This window comes from Caloenas nicobarica, chromosome Z (genome assembly GCF_036013445.1).
Source record: "Caloenas nicobarica isolate bCalNic1 chromosome Z, bCalNic1.hap1, whole genome shotgun sequence".
NCBI classification, from domain to species: Eukaryota; Metazoa; Chordata; class Aves; order Columbiformes; family Columbidae; genus Caloenas; species Caloenas nicobarica.
The window spans coordinates 60970722-60992310 of record NC_088284.1 but is presented as its reverse complement, the minus strand read 5'-3'; the positions used below and the strand labels follow the sequence as shown (position 1 = coordinate 60992310).

Here is a 21589-nt window from a genome sequence, read left to right as displayed (position 1 = left end):
GAAGACCTAAGAATACGTCTGAATCAGGTAGGGAAACAAGATATTAGGTCCATATTAAACAAGGATAACTGCAGTAACAGAACACCTCCAGAAACACTAGTCTTCAGTCTGAGATCCGTTGCTCCTCCCTCTGCCTTCTCCTCTGCTCCCACCACTTCTCTTGTGCTGACCCCAGTTCTTGGACTCTGCCACATGCTGACTTAACTGAGGCATAAAAAGACTAAGCCAGCGAAAAACCCACAGGCAACCAATCACTTTTTGGTGGCCATGAGCACTGCAGTGTTTGTCTCCACAGAAATGGAGCTGAGAGGACTCCGAGAGTCTTGATTCACTATAATTGTCTTTTAAGTGCACCAACACCTGCTCACTTTGGCACCTGTATTTATTTTGACCCTTTTTCTTCCTTGCAGTTTTCGGAGGGAAAACGTTCCCCATTGTTGGTCATATGCATAAACAGTAAATGTTAGCAAATTTCGAAGATTTGGCATATTTCAACAGAACATGCAAATGATACACCAATCCAAATACACCCATCAAATAGAGAACGGTTTGTTTTGCTGGAATATCATGTATTTAAGATCATCTTCAATTACACACTAGGGGGCATTACTTAAAAAGGAGTTCTGCCCATTGTGGGTAACAACCCACAGATTTATTTAAATTTCCACAGAATGCAGTGAACATAGGATGTCTGATTTACTGCACCTGAGTCTGGATGAGACCATGTGGTCCAGCCACCCACACTGGAATGCGGGATGCCAGCTTCTGTTATAACAAAGTATTCCTCTGACAACATAGGGTTATGGAGATACTTGCATCCTGTGAATGGCTACAGCACCTGAATTCCTCCAGCTGTTACCATATCTGCAGCTCTACTTAAGGCAAAATTTCCAGGTTTGGTTTAAAGTTGACTATTTAAGTAGAAAATTGTCACTGGAACAGAAAGAACAGGACTCCCAGGAATGACTACCCCTCTTTAGAAGGACTGTGAGGACCAATACAACTCTGCAGGGAAGGCGAGTGGAAGCTTGTCTCTTCTGCAGTAGCATGCAAAGACACCTTGAATTATCTACAATACATAGCCATTAATTCAGTTATAAAGATACCATACATGCAAATACAGAGAGGACAAACTGTAAATGTAACCTCCGGCAGGAAAACCAAATGAACAAATACAGACTGAGCTTCTCAAAGCATCAAAGTTTCCCTAATTATTTTCTGAACCTTGGAGTCTTTTCTTAACTCCCCTACACTTTTTGTTAGTTCTAGATTATTTAAAGTTAAAACCAAATCCTGACACTCTGTAATGCTATAAACCTAGTTGTCTCAGTACCTTCATTAGCTGTATCACTACTTGCCTGCCTATCCAGCTTGATTCTTCTAGTACTTTTATCTAACGTAACTCGAAAGTAATGAATCCATTTTAAAACCAAAGTATAGAATTACGCCTTATTTTACCTACGTAACAAACAAGCACACCTTAAACATTAGGCAGATATATATGGAAAAGTCAAGATAGTGATAGAAGTTGAATAATATGTTGGATACTAGTAAGCATACAACTACATGTACATCTACAGAAAATCTGAAGCATAATTTATTAAATAAGTTTAAATCTTCTCAAGAAACAATACTGACAGTCACAGTGAGTGTAGCAGCTATAAACATGACTTTACCAATGTCATGGGATACAGAGATATTCTCAAATTCCAGTATGTTCCAGACAAATTTCAACATAGTTGCAGAGCGTGTTTTTCTCGAATTTTTGCATCTTGTAAATCTTCAATGTGTGCATGGCTTCACCTCTAAATACACTATCCCTTATAGGAGCAAAAGTGCATCTAGGAAAAACTTGCAATGTTTCCCCCTCTCTCTACATTGGTTTGTTGTTTAGAGCTGTTTTACCTTAATTTACCCCTTTTTTACTCCATTTTCTCCAGAAATTTAGAAAGCAGTTGTTTAAAAAGAAAAAACTTTTCATCACATCTAATACTCTGCATACAGTCTTTAGAAAAGAAGAAAGGTGGTAAAATACCATAAAGCTGTGCTCACAAATGTACAGATGCTTGTGTTACTGATATCTGTATCTTCAGGAAACAAGCCAAACTGAGCTCAGTAGAATATCTATTAAGATTAAATTCCACTGGTGCCAATTTAAAATATTCAAATGACTTGTAACTACACTGATTATCATATAATTGAAAGATACCATTAAAAGATTTATAAAAGCTGGTTCAACGATATTAGTGTGCCAAAAGACACCACAGTTTTTGTGAAGCATGCAGAAGCTTGGATATTCATCAACTTTATTACAAAAAAATAATGTGTATATTACTGCAACTTCAAAGTGTTGAAACGCAACATACTTTTAAAAAATATAGTTAAATGAAACAACTCCCCTAATTAATACTAGCAAACACAGAACTCTAAAAATTAAAAATGAAAAAAAAAATCACTTGTGTGGAGGTAACAATTGGTAAAAGCATGTTTTTCTCTCAGAGCACTGCAATGCTACTGACATAAGCAATATTATTCCCATATCTAGATGGAACTGATAAAACAGATAGAATTCATCACTTCTGTATCACATATCAGGTCATGGTAGAAATTCCTTCTCTTTTGGGTCCCTTCTATATTTTTGCTTTGGGATAAGAGCACTCAAAAAGTAACTTTCAAACTGTTTTTCCTAAAAAATATTTAGTATTTGAACCAGAGAAACATTTTATTTTCTGCTATGATTAATGTAAGGAGCAAGCAAATACTATCAAGTAACCTTACAAAGCTGGTATGTTCCAATGTATGTCATGGACGCATATCCCTTACTAAAGCTAAAAATCCCTGCTCAGCTAGTTGCTCTTAAAAGACTAATTCTTCTGCCAAATTACACATATAATAGCTGTAATAATTATCAAGCTACACAAGATCTGTCTTTAAAATTATGGTTATCTAATAAAATTTTGGCTGTATTATTCAATCAAATATACACAAGAAATATGATCTTCCTTCCTTCCTTCACCTTAACATACCAGAAGTGAGATTAGAAAAAAAAAATCTTGGTTTATATGTTATGTATAGTAAATGAGACTGCATTTATGTTCATGTAAGTACACTAAATCCTTTAAAAAAATTAAATCCCAAACCATAGCCAGACCCCTCACTACAACAGAATTCCTAATACAAGCTTTCCTTTTAGATAGGTTAGACATAGCCAGATAGAAACCTTCACCTGAATCATCTTATATCTGTACTTCCCCCTGCCCCCATTTCTGTTTTTTTAAGCCTTCAGGCTGCAAAACACTCTAGACATACATAATCATGTCTCATTAGAAGTATGACAACGGAGCATTATCTTGGATATTTCAAAGGTCAACTTTCAGGAAAATAAAAGCCACTAGATGACAATTACCACAGTGTGAAAACTCTATCCATTCTTATAGTCTGAGAGATTTGGTTACAATTGCCAGATCTGCCTCTGGAACTTTCTGGTTTTATCACTTCACCATATTCAAAGTAGAAGAAAAATATTTCAACACACACCAAGTCAAAATGTTGCATAAAAACAGGACAAAATTCACGATACAAAAAATAGACACAAAAATCACATCCATGCAAAAATTCATAAGGAGAAGTGTCTAATGACACTTCATCTTTAGGCCTCCTAAGAGCAAAACTTTACCCGCACTAAGTCATGTTTACCACAGACTAACTCATTTGCCAGGTTCTATGGTTACTGTCAAAGGGTATTGTCCAGGTCAGCAGAGAAACAGCTACAATCAGAATAAAGCCTAACAGAATATAACACTGGCTACACTCTCCAAACAATTTAAAATCAAAACAGGGCCAAATATATTACCACTTTCAGTATCTATCTTTTAATATGCACTACTCTGTTTATACCTCATTTATGATCAATCAGCCTCTACTCTGCTTTTGCAAAGCTTTCCGACAGCAACTCTTTCATTTTCTCCTGCACCATCAAAACACAGTTGGATAAATTCTTCAGAAATATGCAAACAATCTTTTCAATATTACCATTCTTAATGCTTGTTAGAACTTTTAATACGATCTCCTTAGAAGTGGTTGAGCCACTGGATCTTATGCCTAGCGTATGAATCAGTAACATTTAATTGTTTCTTTACGCTTTGTGCTTTCACATTTAACAGCTGCATGAACTTGTATTCTGACTTACTCGATATATATTTTAAGTGAGGACTGTTTTTCTAAAACACTTTGCTTTTGAAACAAGAGAAACTCTGTTCCTGAACTAAGCTCATGAACAATTGTTTATCAACTTCTATTATAAAAATATTAAATTACAGATATGTTAAAATCAACCAGCTAGAGAATTAATTCTGTTACTGTAATGAGTAACCTCTACAGAAATCTACTCCCAAAAACCAGAGCTATGTTGTGACGTTTACTTCAATATATTAAATCGAAGTCACTATCAGCCAAAAGAATGTTTTGAATTAAAGCAAATACATTTAACAGCAAGCATATTTAAAAATATGTTAAATGGAAAATATCTCAATCTGATATAAAATATTGCAATGTGAAAATTATTACTGGTTGCTTAAAACAGTAACTAAAACTTAGGCTAATCCGTAGTTTCAACAAACTGCAAACACACATTGTCTACACAGAATGAAACAAAGGATAAAAGATATCCGTAATACAATTACAACCCTCCTCAAATATGACTGAAGGTTTGATTTTAAACAAGATTGTTTTAAAGGTAACATACAAAATCTTCCCCACGTGAAGAGAGCATATTACATTGATAACTTGCCCAAATTCTGCTAGGTTGCACTGAATTACATAGAGCTTCTTTTACCTTGTGCTGTATGCAAGCAGAAAAACAGACAATATTTTCAACACTTTTTGATAATATTCCACATCCACATACAAATGCACGGTTACAAAATGGGACAGTATTAGCTGTGCTTGCTTTCAGCTTTATTGTTATTACACAAGCCACTATAAGGACAAAGATACAGGACATAGTTCTTCTACTATGCAATGAACTTATTACCATATAAATATAGTGCTAAGATATAATAAATAGACAGATAAGTAAATAAATAAATATATTTCCTAGAATATGTTGAAGACCTTACTATCAGAAATGTCATAATCTAATACAAATTGTTAAGGCCTTTAAACACAAAAAAACCAAAACAAAACACACACATACCCAACGCCCAAACCTACAAATTCACATTGTGGACGCACACACACGCCAGTCAGGATATTACGTTTTTTTAAGTAGGTATAATGTTTGATGCATTTATAAAACAATGTATTATAGTTCATGGTGCCATACTCTGGAAGTAGAAATTCGGACGCAGGGATTATCCTTTTTTTCCTTAGACTGGGATCTGTAAAGGAGATGAACATTAGAGAAGCAAGCATAAATATAGTACCTGGGGAAAAGAGAATGCACTGGCTTAAGAGAGCAGCAAGCCACATTGTCAGATCCCAATATTTTATTTACCATGGTTGCTCAGGAGCAAGACTCTGCCCTGTGCCACAGCATCCACTGCAGGGCAGAGTAACCAGCAGCAAATGAAAACCAGGCACTCCGCGGTGCCAGCACTCGCGATTCACTGTGCCCCCCGGCACGGTCACCAACAAGGACACCACCTCTGGTCACCACAGCTACTCCCTTCTTCAACTCCAGGAACTTCGTGGCCGGCACTATCACAATCGGAAATGGGCACCCAGAGTTTCCAAATCCAGGTTCAAACATGCAGATGTTAAGATCCACTTGACCAAATGTCCATAAAGAACCGCATAAAAAGAGCTGGATGAAGACCCACAAAATTGGAACCTCAAAGGCTGCATGGATGAAAAACAAAGCTACAGGAACTGTGCTTGGCATCACATGGCATGGTCTGTGCTCAGTCCACTTCTCTATGTGTTTGTGGACTCAATTGCAAGACTCAGAACAATGCAAAGAATCTGCTCAAGACATCATTCCAGGGGTCTGGACTAGTCAGTAAGCTCTCTCATGCTAGGAGAAGGTAGAGTTACAAACAGGTGATTCCTACTAAAAGTTAAAAGCTTCTATCTGTATTTTACATCATATTACAATTCTGAGAGTAGATGCAGCACACATACTCATCATGAGCTTACATACAGTTACAGGAGACCAATTTATGTACTCAGCTGGATTACGTGCGAATCTCAATTCAAAACCAAAGACATGCAAAGAAGTATCTTCCTTCATAACAGAAACTCAGAAGGATGCCATCAGGATGGAAAAGCCTTCCAGAAAACAAAGAATAGCAAAGGAAGAGTCTTGAAAACACAGAAACACAGTAAGTACTCTGTACAATAATAAAAACAATACTTAGTGAATAAATAAATAACCTTAAGATGCTTCAAAACCAACCAACCAAACATTAAAAAAAAAATCTGAAGGTATCTACCATAAAATAGCAAATACAAAGAAACACAGACATTTCCTATAGGATGCTTCATATAGAACCAAAGGCAAATCAGATTACTCACAAACAATGCCAAAACCACATTTTTTGCCTAACATCTTCGTAATGAATGGATTATAACAGCTTGAATGTACATGAAAGCATCACTTTAATGAAAAAGCTTGGCATGCAGGGATGCTCCTGCTCCAAACAGGATGAACTTCAGCTCACCAACAATTCCTTAAAGTCAAGAAGTACACGATGACCTACAGAGAGAAAAAGTCCTAATTAATTTGACATTTAGAGGGCAGCTGCTCATTTTGGGATGTCTTAATTCCTTACATTGCCCAATTCTCTTCAGACAAATTACATCAAATACCTGTGCCATGATGTCCAATTCCTTTAGTGCACAATATTAAATGCTCCATTTAAGTGCCCAATGGCTTTTGCATAATGGTAGCACAGCATTTCTAAGTCTTATGTGTATGTTTGGAATCTGTGATGATTCTTTTATTATTCATTTTTATGTATGTATGCACAAATGTTCGTAGACTTTTGCGTAAAACTGTTGGACAGATTCCTCAACAAACAAGTGAGGAAACTGGGGATGGGGTAGGCAAGCAAAGGGCATGGGGTGATCAGAAGAGAAGGAACAAAACAATCAACAACAACAAAAGACAGAAGTGCAATCACTTGAAATGTAGACATGTAAAGAAAGAAGTGCCAGCGGCAGAGCCTTATGGGGAAAGCTCTCACCCCCTTTCTGCAGAATCAGCACACCTTATTGCCTCCCTGAAACACCTGTACACCAATGGGTACAACACAGAGACCAAACAAGAGAAATTATCGAAGTCTGTATAATTACTGCAGGTCCATGACCTCACTAGGATCATGGAGACATGGTGGGATAGCTCACATGACTGGAGTGCTGTGACAAATGGATATGGGCTCTTCAGGAAGGACAGGCTAGAAAGCCAAGAGGGGGAGTTGCACCTTATGTGAGGACAGGTCAGGAGTCAGTCAAGAGCTCACAGGTCAAGATCAGCAGATAGAACATGTGTGATGCTGTAGTGGATGCCTGCTACAGATCTCCTAAGAAAGGATAAGTATACAAGGCTTTCTTCAGGCTATTGGAATAAGTTCCATGTTTACAGATCCTGCTTCTCACAGGGAACATGACACCCTTCTATCTACTGGAAGGACAACAGAACAGAGCACAACCAACCTAGGAAATTTCTGGAGTGTAGTGGTAACTTCCTGACACAGGTGATCAAGGAGTGGTGCGCCACTAGGCCCAATACTTACAAAATGGGAACATTAAAGTCGTGGCAGTTTGGCTGCAATGATGATGAGATGATTGAGTTCAGGATCCTTAGAGGAGGAAGCAACGTAAAAAACAAGATGATCTCCTTGGAAAAATCGCATGGGATACAGCCCTGGCAAAAAGAAAGGTCCAGTAGAGGTGGTTGATAGCCAAGGATCACCTCCTCCAAGCTCAAGAAAGGTTTATCACCACATGCAGGATATGAAAGGCAGCAGGACACCTGCATGGATAAGCAAGGAGCTCCCAGACTAAACACAGACACAAAAAGGAAGTGTGTAAGAGGTGAAAGCAGAGGCAGCTGACCCAGGGAGGAGTATGGAGTTCCTATCCAATTGTGTAGGCATAGGGTTGGGAAAGGCAAGGCCTACCTTGATTTGAATCTGACAAAAGATGTCAAGGGCAACAAGGAAGGATTCTACAACTATAAAAACAGGAGAGGAACACTACAGATCATGTGGCTGCACTGCTAAATATGGTGGGCCCCCTGGTTAAAACAAAAGAAAACAACAAAACACACACACACAGAAAAGGTCAAGGGACTCAGCACCTTCTTTGCCTCAGTGTTTTCTGGTAATACCAGGCATCTGAGACCAGAGGCAATGTCTGGAGTAAGGAAGACTTAGCCTCAGTGGAGGATTAGTTTATGGAGCACTCAAACTGGACATAAAAGTCTACACGGCCTAACAGGTTGTACCCATGAATGCTAAGGGAGCAGCCTGATGTCTGGACAAGGCTACTCTTAGTAATCTTCAAAAGGTCATGACAACTGGGACACCTACCTGAGAAATGGAGAAAAGCAAATGTCACTGTCTTCAAGAAGGAAGATCTGCTGACAGACAGCCTCACCTCAATCCATGGGAAGGTGATGGAGCAAATAATCCTGGAAATTATTTCCAAATACGAGGACAAGAAGGTGATAGGGAATTGTGAGCATGGACTTCCAAGGGGAAACCATGCTTAACCACCCTGACAGTCTTCTACAATGAGGTGACTTTCTTGGAAAGTGACAGGAGAGCAGATGTTGTTCACATCCACTTTAGTAAGGCTTTTGATAACTGTCCCACATAACATCCTCACATACAAGCCGACAAAGTATGGGTTAGGTAAGTGCACAGCAAGGGGGACTGAACACTGGCTGAATCCACAGGATTGTGATCAATGGCACTAAGTCCAGTTGAAGGCAAATCAGTAGCACCCCAGGTATTTATCCTGGAGCCAGTACTGTTTAACACCCTCCTTAACAACCTGAATGATGGGAACAGAGTAGACTCTCAACAAGTTCACAGATGATATAAAACCAGGAGCTGGCACCAATATATCAGATGTGTTTGCCACCCTTCAGAATGACTTGGGGAGTGGGACAGACGGGGATTTCATTATGTTCAACAGTGACAAATGTGAAGCCCTGCACATGGGGTACCCCCATACACCAGTACATGCCAAGTGGCTGGAGAGAAGCTTGGTAGAGAAAGAACCTTGAGGAGCTCATAAACAAGATGCTGACCATATACCAGCAATGTGCCCTTGTTAAGCAAAAAAGGTCAACAGCCTCCTGGACTGCATTAAAAAGAACATTGCCAAAAGCTAGAAGGAAGGTAAACATTCCTTACTTGGTATTGGTGAGGCCAGATCTGGGCTCCCCAGGGTGAAAAAGACATGTGCTTATGGGAGCAGTTCTAGAAAACGTCCACAAAAATGATTAAGGGGCTGGAACATCTTTAATACAGGAGTGTCTATCCTGGAGAATGTAAGGCTTCTGTGTGGAGGGCTCTTATCCACATGTTTAAACAGAGAGCCAGACTTCTCTCATTAGTGCATCCTGCTAGGAAATGAGGTAACAGCCACAAACAGAAACACATGAAATTCCCTCTGACCACACAAAATACTTTTTTACTGTGATTGTCCAGAGAGATTGTGGAGTCTCCACCCATAATGATATTCAAAACTCAACATGACAATCTCCGGCAGTCTGGTCTTGCTGACTCTGCTTGAGCAATCTCAAAAGCCCTGTTCCATCCTCACTGATTCTTTTAAATACATACATACATTTAAACACTACTCCTTTATGTATTTTCATAATGCTTCTCCAAATATTGTGCTCACCATTATTTTTTCCACACTCTCTGCACTTTAGTCTGTTTTCTTCTGTTTGGAATTACTTTCCCCAGCAAGAATAAACTAAGCTTCAAAACACTTCTAAAAATCACCCCCTAGAAAGCAAGTCAAAAGACTGTGTGGTTCCAAGTCTGCATGTTTATTAGAGAAAAGATAGTGTTACAAATATTGAAGATAATAGCTTATGTTCTGGGAAAACAAACAAAAAGCTCAAGATCCAAGTCAACCCATCCTTCGCATTCAGAAGATAATTCTATCTTATGGTAATTATGAAATGGCTACGAAACAAAGAAAACATTCCAACTTTTAAGACTTGGTACTTAGGCACTTCTTTTTTCCCCCTTAATTGTTATGCGTTAAGGCATTAATTGCTTTAAGTAACTCAAAAGTTAAGCTATTGAATGCAATCCAAAGAGCCAATCTTCCCCCACTCTCGTCGCAATGCATGAGCATCATCCCTGGTCAGCCTGACATGTACCACTGTGCTCCCGAACCATCTCAGCAGTCCTTTGTTGAATTTACTCTGTGTCTTTCTTTTGCACGTTGAGGTAGGGGGTATTGTGTGTTTGGGGGCGGGTGGAATCTAGTATTCTTGATGCAGTCTAATGAGTGTTCAGCAAAGGGGAATAAATCACTCTCTCCAGTCTTCTGATTACACTCCTTTTCATACAGTCTGAATACTGTTAGCCTTCATTACATACTGCTGGCTCATGTTCAGCTTGCTGTCTACCAACACCCACAGGTCCTTCTCGTCAGAGCTACTTCCCAGCTGGTATTGCTGCAAGTGGCTCTGCCTTCCCAGGTACAAGAAAACTCATTAACCAATATCCTCAGAGCCTGATCACTCGGTCTTATACATTTTAAAACTCATCTGGCTGCCATCTACCCAGATTCACAACATCCTAATTGGGACAGGATATTATGTGACACAGACTAAAGACCTGATACAAGTCAAAGCAAATCACATCTGTTGCTCTTTTCTGGAGATGCTTTTCTTTGATGTTCATCATCTTTGGAGATGTCATGGTTGGGGGTAGCCTTGGCTGCAGCCATCATGAGATGGTAGAGTTAAGGATCCTGGGTGGAGGAAGCAGGACAATAAGCAGGACTAAAGCCATGGACTTCAGCAGGGCAAACTTTGATCTCTTCAAGGTCCTGCTTGGAAGAACACCATAGGACAGGGCTCTAGAAGGTAGCGGGTTCCAAGAGAGCTGACTAATATTCAAACTTCACTTCCTCCAAGCTCAAAACTGATACATCCCCATCAAGAAGAAATCAAGTAAAGGGAGTAAGAGGGCAGCATGGATCAGTAAGGAATTCCTGTCAAAACTCAGGTGGTAGAAGGCTGTTTATGTAAAGCGGAAAAAGGGACAGATCACCCGAGAGGAATACAAGGAAGCTGTTAAGAGTGTGCAGGGATGCAGTGAAGAAGGTCAAGGTCCACTTGGAAGCAAATCTGGCCAGGGATGTCAAGGACAACAGCAGCAAAAGGAAGGTTAGGGAAAATGTAGGTTCGTGGCTGAATGAAGTGGGTGTCCTGGTAAGTGATGATATAAAGAAGGCAGAGTTATTTAATACCTTCTTTGCTTCTGTCTTTAACATTAAGACCGGCCCGCAGGTATCCCACATCCTAGAGACAGAAGAGAAAGTCTGGCAAAAGGAAGACTTTCCCTTGGCTGAGGAAGAACAGGTTAGATTGTTTACACAAACCAGACATCCACAAATCCACAGGCCCCAATGGGATGCACCCATAAGTGCTGAGAGAGTTGGCAGATGTTATTGCAAAGCCACTCTCCATCATCTTTGAAAATTTTGGAGAACAAGAGAAGTGCCTGAGGACTGGAGAAAAGCCAATGTCACTCCAGTCTTCAAACACAGCAAGAAGGACAACCCAGGAAACCACAGGCCAGTCAGCTTCACTTCCATCTCTGGAAAGGTGATGGAACAACTTATACTGGATGTCATCTCCAAGCATGTGGAGGAAAAGGTTATCAGCAGTCAACATGGATTCACCAAGGGGAAATCACGTTTGACCAACCTGATAGCCTTCTATGGTGGTATGACTGGCTGGGTAGACGAGGGAGAGCAGTGGACATCGTCTACCTTGAGTTCAGCAAGGCTTTTGACACAGTCTCTCACAACCTCCTCATAGGCAAGCTCAGGAAGTGCGGGCTGGGTGAATGCACAGTGAGATGGATCATGAACTGGCTGGATGGTGAAGCTCAGGGGGCTGCGATCGACGGTGTGAAGTCTGGTTGGAGGCCTGTAGTTAGTGGGGTTCCCCAGGGGTGATTACAGGGTCCAGTCCTGTTCAACGTGTTCATCAATGATACAGATGAAAAGACTGAGTGCACCCTCAGCAAGTTTGCTGATGATCTCAAACTGGGAGGAGTGGTTGATACATCAGAAGGCTGTGCTGCCATTCAGTGAGACCTGGACATGATGGAGGACTGGGCAGAAAAGTACCTGGTAAAGTTCAACAAGGACAAGTGTAGGGTCCTGCAACAGGGGAGGAATAACCTCAGGCACCAGTACAGGTTGGGGTGGACCTGCTGGAAAGCAGCACTGCAGAGAAGGATTTGGGAGTTCTGGTCAACAGTTGACCATGAGCCAACAATGTGCCCTTGTGGCCAAGAAAGCCAATGGTATCCTGGGGTGCATCAGGAAAAGTGTGACCAGCAGGTTGAGGGTGGTTATCCTCCCCCTCTACTCTGCCCTGGTGAGGACACATCTGGAGTACTGCATCCAGTTCTGGGCTCCCCAGTTTAAGAACAACAAGGAATTACTGGAGGGAGTCCACCAGTGGGCTACAAAGATGATTAGGTGTCTAGAGCACCTTTCTTATAAGAGACTGACAGAGCTGGGTCTGTTCAGCCTGGACAAGAGAAGGCTGAGAGGGGATCTTACCAATGCTTATAAATACCTCAAGGGTGGGTGTCAAGAGGATGGGAGCAGGCTCCTTTCAGTGGTGCCCAACGGCAGGATGAGGGGCAATGGGCACAGACTGAAGCACGGGAGGTTCCATCTGAATATGAGAAGAAACCTCTTTACTTTGAGGGTGATGGAGCACTGGAACAGGCTGCCCAGAGAGGTTGTGGAGTCTCCTTCTCTGGAGACATTCAAAACCTATCTGGACACATTCCTGTGTGATCTGGGTGAACCTGCTTTAGCATGTGGGTTAGACTAGGTGATCTCCAGAGGACCCTTCCAACCCCAGCCATTCAGTGATTCCTTTGGCCACAGAGCTAATCATTTTATCACAGAAGGCAGCCGGCCTTCTAAGGCATGATTTGCTCTTAGAAAAAATACATCCTGGCCACTCCGAATTACCTTCATATAGCCAGCACTTCATGAGGACTGTCCCATGGTTTTCCTCAGACTGAAACAAGGCTGACTGGCCGCCTTTGAAGATGGATGTAATATTTCCCCTTCTCCAGTCATCAGGGACGTCCACGATCTTTTCAAATATAGTACAGAGGAGCATCACTGCATCAGCCAATTCCCCTGGCATACTTGGATGCAACCCATCTGGTTCCATAGACTTGCATTGGTCAAGTTCTTGCAAGCACTCCTTGACTCTGAGAACTTTCCTTAAAGGCTTTCACTAGGCAGAGCTACCAGAGAGAGCTTGTCATTGAAGACTAAGGTAATGAGGACAGTGCCTGCTGGCAAATTATCTGTCTCTTGCATTGGCAGATCCATATTTTCCTTGTTCAGCTTTCTACTGCCAAAGTAGTGGTAAAAGCTCTCTGTGTTGCCCTTGATGTCTCTTACAAGTGTCACGAACTTTGGTTCTCACAACACCATCCTTAAATATTCAAAATTCCTTCTTTTTACTTTGCCCCTGTTTCCAGCTCCTATATACTGAGTTTTTGCACTGGAGCTAAGTCATGAGTTTCCTGTTCAGCCTTACCAGTCTCACAGATACATCTATTAACTTCTTGAGTATCACCATCTTTCCATTTGGAGGAAGGTGTCATTAAGCACCTGTCAACTCCTATAGGATCCCATCAACTAGTTCCTTGAATTACACTGAAGTCTGGTCTACTAAATTCCAGAGTCTGTACTCTGCTACTTTTCTTCCTCAGTTCCATGAGGATCTTGGTATCTACTATTTCATGGTCAGTATAGCCAAGGTTACCATTGATCATCTGATCCCCAAGCAGTTCTTGATTACATACAGCAGATCCAGCTGTGTATCACCCTGTTGACCTATCCAGTACCTGTATTAAGAAGTTATTCCTGACATCGTCCAGAGAGCTTCCTGACTGCTTGCTTTTCAGCATTAGCCTGCCAGCAGATGTCAGGGAATTTGAGTCCTCCAAGAAAATCAGTTCCCATGATCCAGACTTTTAAAGAAGGCTTTGTCCTCTTCCTCACCATGATCAGGTGAACTACCACCATGATGACATCCTTTCTGGCCTCTTCCATCCTGACCCACAAACTCTCAAACAGACCACTGTCATCCCACTGAAGATCTCCGTACATCCAAACTTCTTCACATCATGGCAGCCCTGCCCTCTTTATCTTTGCCTTTCCTCAAGAGTTTGTATCCATCCATCTTCGCCAGTCATGCGATCTGTCCCATCATGTCTCCACTATACCAGAAATGTCACTGTTCTGTGACTATATGCAGAACTAATTCCTGCTTGTTTCTCAGGCTGTATGTATCTGCACACATGCACTTGAGATCAGTATCCCTCTTTTCTACCAATACCAATATCCCTCATGATGCCACCACCCTGTACCCTTTACTTGCCATGCAGGTGTGCCAATACCTCCCCTAAACATAGGTCATACTGTCCCTTCACCACCCAAAGCTCTACTCACCCAGTTGGCCAGCCGGTTGGCATAGATGCTCTTGTCCCACTTGAGGATCAAGGCCTTTCACGGACAGGTAGGAACCCAATTATGGGTCCCATGGCATTAAAAGCCAAACACCTGTTGGCACAAGCTGTGCAATTAACCAGGTTTCAATCTACAGGACTGGCCTGCTCCTTTCCATTGGGAAGACGTGTCCTCCAATGTCTTACCCTTTCAACAACAGGACTGAGAAGGTCTTACGTAACCCGGCTCCTTAGCTTGAGAGATAACACTATCTCTAGTAAGGCAGGTTTCGTTTGCAGCTCAAATTTTAAAATTTCAACACAAAAGAACAGTATATTCACAGTCCAAAAGACTCGACATGAATTACAAGCACCTAGTCTACTTCCCCTCCATTTTGGGAAAGCAAATGGAAACACTCAATTAAATATCAGTTTGTCCATATTGCCAGTTAGGAATAGGCAATGTGCAGGGAAATGGCATAAAGGACAAATAAATTACTTTTAATGCTCTCTCTTTAAGAATTGGGAAGAGGGAAGTATCAAGAGATAAAAACATTTTTTCCATGTAAGAGAAATTGCAAGTAAGAAAGCTTAAAACTATAATCTACTTTTCTCTGTGCAACAGAACCTCATGAAACTTTGCCTTCTTTAAGGCAGGAAAACAAAGCATGAAGGAAAACAAAGTGTGTGTAGGAATAGCTATGCTCTGTGTAGAACCTGGCCGTCATAACTATGCAGGGAGTGTTTATCAAAGGGAAACTTTTGTCCAAAGAGAAAGAAAGGAAAGGAGAAAGAAGAAACATGGAAATTGTGTCTATATTAACAAGTCAGCCAAATACCCTTCAAAAGGTACTCTTTCAGTACTTTCTAAACTTTCTGAAATTTATTTCATACATGCTGAACCAAGCTACTGTATCTCATTTATGACCTTAGTGGAGAAGACAATTACCACAGTGAGTGGTTAAAGGATTTGCTCTGTTCATGCTCTCTTCATGAACCATTCTTAGTCAGATATTGTTCTTCTGTCTCTTGCATTTGACCAAAACAACACACCCTGGACACCAACCTTTCTTTAGTCCCCGTGGACCAGCCTTTTCCCAGTCCCAATAGCTGACAGTGTGTTCTAATACCTTCTGGGCAATTTGTCGTGTACCCCAGACTCCTTTGTTTTGTGTAAGAGAAGGCACTGTATGCTACTCAAAAGTATCTTTAATAATATTCTGTCCCCATGTCCACTATCTTTTAATCCTTGAGTTTTTCCTCAAGAATGAAATTGCAACTGAAGCAAGATCAAAAACCTAAACTGGAATTTAAAAATAAACAGCTTGGTTTCCAGTAAACTTCATTTCTTATGTTAAAACAGATCATTCTTTTCACACACACACTGCCCCCCAAACATGAGTCCTTTTGTCCAAAAGGATAATGAAGTTGGATCCAAAATACTCTTCCTGTTGTTAAGAGTCACTCCTGTTAAGAATTGCAAGATTGTTACCGAAGGCTGTGAATCTCAGAAAGAGCCACCCCTGCCCAGAGGGACTAGGGAAAAGCAGTTCACAGAAGCACTTAAGAAGTTCTAGGCATCACCTCCACAGAATCATCATGAAAAATCCCCAGCAGGCTTCTTGGACAATCAGAATCTATCTTGATTTGAACCAGTTGTGTTCATTCAAAAGGAGATTTCTTCTTCAAATCCTCTTCAAAGGAGGTGAGCAGTTCCACTGATGTCATAAGGAGAAGAGGAAAAAGGGAGACAAATTCACCCTCTCAGAAGTTTTGTTGCCTAGAAGAAACAGGCTGTTTTTATGTTTGTGCAAGAAAGCTGCAGGCAAGTTCTTCAGCAATTAGAATTCTTATTATTAACGTACCTGCTGATAAAGCATGAAAGCTATTTTTTAAAAAATGCCTTCAAGTAAACCTTGTTAATAATCCACATACCAGCAAAAACAATGTCTTCCCACTTCAAAAAGCAACAGTCAAAGATGCTACATTAAAATAAATAAATAGGACGTTATTTTGGTTGGAAAATTATACCATGGAAGTATACAGGCATCAGTAAGGGATAAATCACTCAGACATCAATTCTAGGCCTAAAGAAGAGACATCGTATGAGAACTTCCCTACTGGGCACCTGCAAAGTATGACAACAACAACTGCAGCACATTGATTATCACAACACATAGGAAGTACAGTACTATTATCTTACTAAGGGTCAAAACGAGGTGCAACTGACAGTAACTTTTTTTTGGACCAGATAGATACAAATCCACAGAAGTACAAGAACTCTTGAAATCACCCAGAACAACGTGCAAGACTTGTTTGACTGTTAGTTCAGTATTCTGTAATGTGATTAAATTCTATCTCTTTGCAAAGCTATAAAAAATTATATATGACTTCAAAAATCAGAAGTTTAATATAAATGGAAAAATTTGTTCAAAAGAATAAAAGAAGCAGGTAAAAGTAAAACATGTACAGGTAGCATAAGGACTGTGCAAAATCATCATACTGCCTTCTGAGAACAAAAACATGCCAGACATGAACAAAACGAGTCTAAAAGAACATAAATAGGAATGTACCCTAAAAAAAAAAAAAAAAAAAGGCAGAAATTGTGTTCTAATGAGAAAGGTAAGCCTCGGATCTATCAGGTTACATAGAAAAACATAATAAGCATACTTAAAAAACAGAGAAATCTGAAAAAAAAAACCAATCCTTCCTTTTTGGGAGCAGGAAGCCTCACAAAAATGTGCAGAACTAAAACATGACAAATATAAAATTGAAAATTTAGGATCTTTCTATTAGTTTATATTACTGCTGCTTAGGTAAAGACCTTGAATTAATATTTACTTAGTCAAAGAGATCTAAAATCTGCAGAGTGAACAGATCTTTCTGATATTCTTGTATAACTCCAAAGGCTTAAAGAAAACACAAGCCTTGGTATTGACAGAGCCCTTGCTAAACTCAAACTTTCAAAGGCTGACTGAAGAAAAGTTAAAGCTGATTTTGCCTGTATTTATCTAGAAGTCTAGCAAGGAAAAAACACAAAGCACCATTTGAACCACTTCGATTTGATTTGGTGCAGTGACTTTAATCACATCAGCCAGTTCCAACATGAAAATAAATTCTGAACAGTTTGCCTTACAACTACCCACCACTAACAGGCATTTGATACACACACTTCAAAGAGAAGACAAGTCATATTACTCCAGATTACAAATAACTGCTTTCATCATGAAACAGAAGATAGTCCTGGTAAAGAAAAATAGAGGATGTTCAAAAATAGAGGCACACTCTGCAAATTTAGTTAAATCAGTTCAGAAGTACCACACATGCAGAGACCATTCTGAACTGCAAGTAAGCATGCACACACAATCATGAGACACCTGCGGTCCTAGACCCATATATACTCCATGGTCAAAGCACCACTGTTTCCCTAGCAATCAAGATCAATATATCAAACATTCAACTACTGCACAGAAATCTGTTTTATACAAAGCCACTTTGATGTAATACCAGAAAGGGAACAAAGTCCAACCCATTAATATATCTGTTGCAAGCCTAAGAACTCTGCCTCCCTTTACTGCCTGTTAAGGTTTTTCTTAAGTAATATATAAATGATCAGTCATTAACATACAATCAATTAATCACTAACATCTACTCATAAAGCTTTCAAAACAGATTTCACATTTATTTAAAACAATTAACTAATGGTACGGTAAGAACTCATGATAACATATCAGTAATATATTAAACTACAGAATATTTATATTTTAATGGTATTATTATAGACTAAAATGTTATCATAACAATTATATTATCATTCCAAACTATTTTATATTATGTCTTATATATTTATATTATTTTAGTATATGTATTAATGAACACTGAAACACTAAGAGATTGGTTTTTATTTTGCAAACCAACATACCTGAAATGTAGTGTGATTCTTGTTGCAGCATGCTCCTTACACAAGTTTATGAATACTAGCAGATTTACCTCATACTTTTGTGCTAATTGAGAGGAATGACCTGGGTAGTGTAGGTGATACAGAATTAATCCTTGATAAATTTCAGAAATGGCAAGGCTAGATAACCTTACTTTCTGTAAACTAGCTGATTACTGAGTATACAATCTATCAACATAAAAATGAAGCCTGAATTATTAGTCAAGAAGAAAATACACTGAAGTAAGATTCCACTTGAAAAATGGACTTAAATTTACCATCTTAGAATAAGATATTTGTCAACTCTGCCTTTTTTTTTTTCCTCAACTCCTTTCAGAGTATATTAAGTGTCAATACTATAGGGAAACCCATAGTACTTGGCACAATAAACTTAATAGTAAAGTTAATAATTTAAACAATCTACTCAATTTATTCTTGCTTTACATTTGAAGCTTTTTTTTTTGCCTACAAAAGAAATCCATGTGCCTGCTCTACTTAATACAAGATCATAATGCACTAAGATTATCTATAATCCGCAAAACATATTTTCATTTTTTCGCACGATTTATCAAGTCGATGTCTTTCGTATTTCCCAGTACTAAGTATGACCACTGCTGCTTTGTTTTGGGTGGGGGTTTTTTTGGTGTGTTTTTTGGTTGGTTGGTTGTTTTGTTTTGTTTGTGTTTGTTTGTGTTATTTATTTATTTTCCTGTGGTTTTTGTTTGGTTGGTTGTCTTTTTTGTTGGTTTGTTTGTTTTTACACAAAACACTGAATTGCACATGATCATAAGTCTTCTGTGTGTTTCTTTCAATTAACCATGTCCTACACTGTTTGTCTTCCTACAGATACAGTGTCCTTCCTCATAAAGAAAACTACACTAACATGCAAATAGTCCAATTCATTTTAAGGAATATATGCCCAGAACAATGATACTACTCATTGAGTAAATGCAGGACATGCCAACATCGAATCAATCATTTCTCAAATAAAAATAAATTTCACCTTAATTCCAGTTTCATTTTAAAATCAGTTTCACTCCTAACATATTAAGTACAAGTACATCACCCTCTCCTAGAAGAATGGAGGAGGTGGACTGGATCCCTTTGCTTTCAGTTCTTTTGTGTCAGAAAAGGATGTTAAAGGAATGAGGAAAGCTAACGAGAAGGAGGAGGAAGGTTACTGTGAATTCCTCAAGGAGGCTGCCCATAAAGACTCATCATCTGTTCATCCCTAAGGCAGCAATCACACATCTTACTGACAGTAGTATCACATGGACTTCTGCAGAAAACACTGTTCCTAAAGAACTATACACAAGTTTTTAAATTAAATAGGAAAACAAAGCAAAGATAGTCAGGTGAATTCAGCCACATGAAAACTCACAATTCCCGCATCCCACAGTTCCACATTTTACTTATCAGAAGGTATAATACCTGCATAAATATTTTATTCTTTAAAAATTCAATTATCCAGTTCAGAGACTTACTCAAATTGTCAGAGATGACTAATACTCAGCAAGACCCTAGAGGGTTCCAATTACCTCAAAAATTACTGAAAGCAGACTTTTCAGCTTTCAAAAGAATTGAACACGTAATATATATATAATGATATAAATATATAACAAATATAAAGGAATATAAAACCACACTGATCAATTTCATCTTCAGCAGATAACACATGAAGTCTTACAGTTGCCTCCAGCAATCTCAAGAAATGCAAAAATTCTGTCTCATAGCTAAGTCTGCACACCATAAAAAACATGCACTGTAATTCCATGATTCAGACAGCTGTGGAATCAAAGTATGACATTAATTTTAATCTAGTGATGACTAGTAGACAAAAACCTCCTAAACATGCTTTATATGATATGTAGAGATTTTATGAGTTGGTCAAACAAATCTTACCCCAGCAGAATTTTAGCATGAACCTCTTTGTTAGTCCTTGAGATTTCTCTCAAAGAGGTAATTTCTGCATCAAACCAAAATCCTCTTTCTTCTGGAGTCTCAACATTGTAGTTAACCATCACCACATCACCCACTTTTAGTTCACTCCACTTCAGAATGGTTCTTGCTCGGGGTCGAAGATTAATGGTGTCCATTTCTACTATGCCATTCTCTGGGTACCTTGAAAAGTAAAACCAACAACAGTAAAGATTATGACTTCTGCAATAGTAAGAAGTAAGTCATAGACATTTTTCAAAAGTATAATTTTTTAAATGCAGTTCAGGCATATAAGAAACATCATATAAAAATCTGCCCTAATATCCTTCTGGAAGGTTAGTTTTCATCTAAACACAGACCCAGAATTTGACTAATCTCAGAAGGAAAAAACCAGCTTCCATGAACTTTCACAAACAAACAAAAAAACCCACACCACAAAAAACCAATTATGTAAATCTATAAGCACTGGATGACTTTCTGAATGGAATGGATTGAGTTCAATGTTTCGGCACACACATGGCCCCAATTTGGTCCCAGTAAAGTCAATATCACAATTAAAATGTCAGTGCAAAAGTAATGAAGATTCAAACTAGATTTTTCAACTAAGCACATTTCTAATTTAGCTTTGCTTTCATGCATTTATTACATTTTCACTAACTTCAATAACAACACATTTAGAACAATTCTTCTAAAAATGTAGCCCTAAAAACACTGCATTTCAAATTCATGAGGTGAATATAGTCCAAGTCCACATTCCATGCACCATGTTTTAAAAAAAAAAGAGTCTCACTACAAAAATGTAGTAAGTAAGAAACAGAACTAAGACTCTCAGTGAGATACATGAACTAATAAATGGAAAACGTTTCTCGCTTTAAACTACAAACCCAAAAATTCTAGAAAGTTAAAAGTGGGAATCACTCCTCCTCTTGAGAACACGCTTCTCTTGGCAAGATGTAGTGAGGAACACAATATTAAAAGAAATTAATGGTTCACTAAATTATAATTAAGAAATCTTGGTTAA

General features: G+C 39.1%; 1 protein-coding gene across 4 annotated transcripts in view; it reads right to left on the bottom strand.

Annotated features, from left to right (window-relative positions):
• UHRF2 (ubiquitin like with PHD and ring finger domains 2) overlaps window positions 1–21589 on the bottom strand; it is a 93337-nt gene that overhangs the window by 34586 nt on the left and 37162 nt on the right. For all 4 annotated transcript variants that reach the window (XM_065655895.1, XM_065655896.1, XM_065655897.1 and 1 more), the window contains exon 4: window positions 20533–20751. In XM_065655895.1, the coding sequence (XP_065511967.1) occupies window positions 20533–20751 (219 nt within the window). The remainder of the gene's footprint in view (window positions 1–20532; window positions 20752–21589) is intronic.